The 5,064-nt window shown below is 45.8% G+C and overlaps 2 protein-coding genes across 2 annotated transcripts; both read right to left on the bottom strand.

Moving 5' to 3' along the window:
- Positions 1-253: 253 nt before the first annotated feature.
- LOC141638859 (uncharacterized) lies at positions 254-1,111 on the bottom strand. Its single transcript, XM_074448051.1, has one exon. It carries the CDS (start codon positions 1,109-1,111, stop codon positions 254-256), a length of 858 nt encoding a protein of 285 aa, XP_074304152.1.
- A 45-nt stretch (positions 1,112-1,156) lies between these two features.
- Positions 1,157-1,924, bottom strand: LOC141638858 (putative mitochondrial protein AtMg00310). Its single transcript, XM_074448050.1, has one exon. The coding sequence runs from the start codon at positions 1,922-1,924 to the stop codon at positions 1,157-1,159; it is 768 nt and encodes a 255-aa protein (XP_074304151.1).
- Between the last annotated feature and the right edge of the window lie 3,140 nt (positions 1,925-5,064).

Below are 5,064 nucleotides of genomic sequence, written 5' to 3'. Positions count from 1 at the left end.
AAGAAGATTTAAACATAAATTACGACGGTCTTACCTTGAGGCGATAATATTTGGATGAATTCCATTATTTTTCTCCCTTAGATCCTTCTCCCTTGCCTTAGATTAATTATATGTGTTTTTATGTTGTATATGATTATGGATAGGTAGAATAACTTATTTATATAAGTGTATGAAGGAAAGAGGGAGGAAGTTTTCTTAAATCAATTCTCTGATTATTTGTTTTTCCATTTTTTTGAAATAAAACCTCAAGGGGTTACATGCTATTAATAGAATCATACTCAACAAGATTCAAAATGTTCTCCGGGAGTCTTGCATCCCATCTACGATCACCTAAACGCCATGGACGAGCATGAGCGAGTCCATGAGCAACTCGATTAAACTTTCTACCTACAAATGACCAAGCAATAGAAGTGAAATTACAACTCAACTCAAGAATATCACTAATAATCATGTAAAACTCGTTACGGCCCTGCTTTTGATTCTTTAAAGCTTCGATCACCTCTAGACAGTCGTCCTCCACCATCACCTTCTTCAACCCTCGGTTTAACGCTTCTTGGACTTTCAACATGACTGCCATAGCTTCCGCTTCCCTTGGCTCCATTTCCAACCTCTCCTCCCTCTCCATTCCCCACACAACCACACCATCAGCACCTCGACAAACAATTCCCACCCTCGTACCAGTCGCTTCTAAAACCCCTGCATCCACATTAATTTTATACACCCCTTCCGCCGGTCTCTTCCATCCCTTCAGCTCCACCCCCGTATTCATCTCCATCACTCTCTCACCCTCACTGTCCCTTGTCTCTTCCACAATGTCCCGTACCCTTTTAATGATGTCCGCAACTTTCAATCGCTCTCCTTCAAAAACCACTTTATTACGCCCTTCCCAGATAGCGTAGCACCCCGTCATAAACATAACTCTCTCTTCCTCTCCTAGCTCCTTCCATACCATCTCCACCCACTCCCTCACCCAATCAACCCTTCCTATCTCCTCTATCTCCAACCCTACCCCTCCCCAAAACCCAGATAGCCCCCCACACCCCCCAAAGAGATGGACTGCCATCTCTGTCTGAGCACCACAAACAGGGCAGGTCTCATCACCATGCTTCATACGAGAGACCAAATTTGCCCGAGTTGGCAATGCATTACTCGTCAATTACCAGAAAAAGACTTTAATGCGCGGCCATATCGACATCTTCCAAATGCTATTCCACAGTTGCTTCTCACGCTGGAAGTTAGATTGCCCCGCATTTCCTTCAAATTCATTCATAAGAAGCTTATATGCTGATCGGAACGAGTAATTACCATCTTTCTCCGTATCCCAACACCAAATATCGCACGAATTCGACCTGCTCCATCTAATATTCATGATTCGTTCCTGCTCAAAAGGGAGAAAAAAGGCACACGCCTTCTGAGAATTCCACGACCTCCCATCAACGCTAAGTAACTCCGCCACAAGAATATCTTCATCATGATCCCCCCTTGGCGAGATAACCCTTTTCGTCTGCGTGCCTGGTATCCACGGATCCTTCCATATATAGGTGCTAAGGCCGTCACCCACTCTTCTCCTTAAACCCAAGCCCAGAACTTGTTTCGCTTCCCAAATACTGCGCCATGTGTAACTCGGGTTTGGGCCTAATTCTGAACTCATAAAAGACTTCCCATGAAAGTATTTACCACCCAGAACCTTCGCCATCAGAGAACTCGGATCCGTCACCAGTCGCCAAGCTTGCTTACCAAGAAGGGCCAGGTTAAAATTACGATAATCCTGAAAGCCTAATACTCCTAAACATTTCGGAGCACATAACTTTTTCCAAGCTATCCATGATATTCTCCTCTTACCACCATTCGAACGCCACCAAAATTGCAAGACCAACGACCGTAACTCATCACAGAAGTTATTCGGGAGCTTGAAGATACTCATGGCATATGTAGGGATTGATTGGGCTACGGCCTTTATCAAAACTTCTCTACCGGCTTTAGAGAGTAGCTTACCTCACCAACCCGATAATCTCCTAGTCAATTTATCACGGATGCAGCCTAAAATTGCACGTTTAGACCCCCCCACGACCGTCGGTAACCCCAAATATTTATCTTGTTCTTCCACAATCCTCACTCCAAGGCAATTCGCGATAGCTTGCTTTCTGACACCCCCTGTGCCGCGACTAAAGGAAACAGTAGTCATATCGTAGTTGATTCTTTGCTTCGAGGCCATCTCATAACACCTCAAAATCTGCTTCACTCGATTAGCCTCTAATTCATTAGCCTTAACGAACAAAATGCTATCATCGGCGAATAAAAGGTGCGACACCATAGGTGCATTGTTAGCTACTTTAATGCCATGTATCGCCCTTGTCTCCATAGCTTTGCGTATCAGATTTGACATAACCTCCGCACAAATGATAAACTGGTAGGGGGATCGCGGATCCCCCTGTCTGAGACCTCTACTCGGTCTAAACACATCTGTAGGTTGCCCATTAATCAAAATCTCAAAAGACACACTCGAAACACAGTGCATAACACGGTCAATCCACTGAGCATGAAAGCCCATTCGCATTAATGTCTGTTTGAGAAAAGGCCACTCCACCCGATCATAGGCCTTTGACATGTCAAGCTTCAACGCCATATGTCCATCTCCATTTCTCGTATTCTTCATATGATGGAAAATCTCAAATGCAAACAGAATATTGTCATAAATAAGGCGGCCTGGAGTGAAAGCACTGTGGTTTTCTGACACAATCTCCCCCAAGAATTGCTTCAAACGATTCGCTAATACCTTCAACACCAGCTTGTAGACGACGTTACATAAGCTTATAGGTCTAAAATCCACCATTTTATCAGGAGCTTTTTTCTTTGGAATCAAAATAATGTGTGTTCTATTCAAACCCTCCGGGAAAGGATTTCCTCTTAGAATACCCATAACCGTATGCATAACCAAAGGACCCACTATGTGCTAATACGTTTGATAAAACAGCCCAATCATTCCGTCCGGACCCGGGGCTTTCAATGGGTGCATTTGATTAAGAGCACAAATAACTTCCTCACTTGAGTAAGGCCTCGTAAGACCTTCATTCATCACCTCCGTCACCCTATTCCCTATACCCTCCAACGCATCATCAAAATTCCGCGGGTTACTTGTTTCGAACAGCCATTGAAAATAGCTAATCGCGACCTGAGCCACCATCTCATCTCCCTCTTGGACCGTACCATTACTGTCAACAATTTTAGAAATTAAATTCTTCATCTTCCGCTACCCTGCCTTACGATGGAAATACTTGGTATTACGATCACCCTCTTTAAGCCAAAGCGCCCTAGACCTTTGCCTCCAAAAGATTTCCTCTTGTTTTAACAGTTGAGCTATCTCCACGACCAATTTTTTACGCTCAATAATCAACGGGGCAGAACGGCCCCCTGCGTTAAGCTTGCCAAGCCGTCTCCTCTTCATGTGAAGGTCCCTCACTATCTTGCCTATAGATATGCCCTTCCAAGCTTTGAGGTGTTTAGCACTATTCTCCAAAGCTTCAAGAAGCTCACCATCATCATTTTTCCAAGCCCGAGCAATAGCCTCCTCACACTCGCTTTCACCAACCCAAACCTGCTCAAACCGAAACGGTCTTTATTTTATATTAGTCCCTCCACTACGTCTGTCCAGCAGCACCTTAATCGGCGCATGGTCCAACCATTCTCGCTCCAGATTCATCAGTTTAGCATAGGGGAAGAGATCACGCCACTCATTAGACACCAGAGCTCTATCTATCCGGCTCTGTCTATTATCATCGCCCGCCTGACCGTTATCAAAAGTGAAGCTGTACCCCTCGAAATACATATCTTCCAACCCACACTCATCCACAACCTCTCGAAATTGGTTCATTTGCCATTGAGGACGCACCCCTCCAAGCATCTCTGTCACATAAAGGATTTTATTAAAATCGCCCATACACAGCCATGGCTTTTGTGATTCCGAAGCAAGGAGTCGTAGGAGCTCCCACGATAAGTGTCTATCCGCTACAGAAGGTCATCCATAGAACCCGGTAAACCGCCATTTTACTCCATCCACTTGAATACCACAATCTATATGATGAACAGATGCCGACCTCAACACGCATTGGATACTTTTCCTCCACAAAACAGCTATCCCACCAGACCTCCTTATACTATCTACTTCGGTCCCGTCATAATCGTCTAAACATATTCTAACTCTTCTCAATTCTACGCAACTCAACTTCATCTCGCATAAGAACACTATTAACGGAGCTTCTTTACGGACAAGGTTACGAAAGCCTCCTACTGCATCGGGGTTGCCCAGCCCCCTGCAGTTAAGGCTCAAGAGATTCATGATGCCCGGCGGGGTTGAGTCGTCTCAACCTCCGCCTCAGGTGAACATACACCCATGATAGTTTTAGACTTCTTCACAACACTGCCTTGCCCATCCTCGACCTCATCCCTCCCCCTTTTCTCTTTCACAAACTGAACACTATTAGTAGCAGTAACCCCTTTCGTCTCCCTTCTGACTCTTGTCCATGTACTCCCCTCCTTACTATTCCGCGTGCTCATATTACCCACAGCATGAAGGTCTTCATTCGAGCCCCCCCCCCCCCCCCCCCCCCCGCCTCCACCCCACTCATCTGACTCACTCCCATGCTACACTCCAGTTCACCCTCCCCAGCACCCGCTGCCTCAGATTGCCTCGTCCCTCCTCTCACATCAGCCGACCTAACTTCCTTCGTTGCCAGGCAACCAGTAACCAACTGTTCTTGTACCTCATTCCCACCCACCTCCTCCGCCTTCTTGTGCTTTGTCTTATGAGTTAGAGCTATGCTTTGGAGTCTATGAATCATCCTGTCCATATGTTGCTCAGCTCGCTTTTTCTCCTCCCTAGCAAACACCTCATCTAAGGACCGAGCCACATTCTAACTCGTATTGACGGCCGTCTTCAAAACTTTCCATGGTGATGCCCTAAGTCCTTCATCATACCTTAATTCCCCCTCCTCATAGGGTCCATCATCGCAGTCCTTCTCCCCATGCCTGAGTATACCACACCCATAGCAGTACGTAGACAATTTC

The sequence above is a fragment of the Silene latifolia genome, unplaced genomic scaffold (genome assembly GCF_048544455.1).
Source record: "Silene latifolia isolate original U9 population unplaced genomic scaffold, ASM4854445v1 scaffold_218, whole genome shotgun sequence".
Taxonomy (NCBI): Eukaryota; Viridiplantae; Streptophyta; class Magnoliopsida; order Caryophyllales; family Caryophyllaceae; genus Silene; species Silene latifolia.
Note: the sequence above shows the minus strand (reverse complement) of the source record. Positions and strands in the feature narration are given on the sequence as shown.

What these genes read in the sequence shown, in the direction of transcription:
- LOC141638858 (XM_074448050.1), bottom strand. Translation starts at nt 1,924, where the DNA reads ATGAGTATCTTCAAGCTCCCGAATAACTTCTGTGATGAGTTACGGTCG.
- LOC141638859 (XM_074448051.1), bottom strand. Translation starts at nt 1,111, where the DNA reads ATGAAGCATGGTGATGAGACCTGCCCTGTTTGTGGTGCTCAGACAGAG.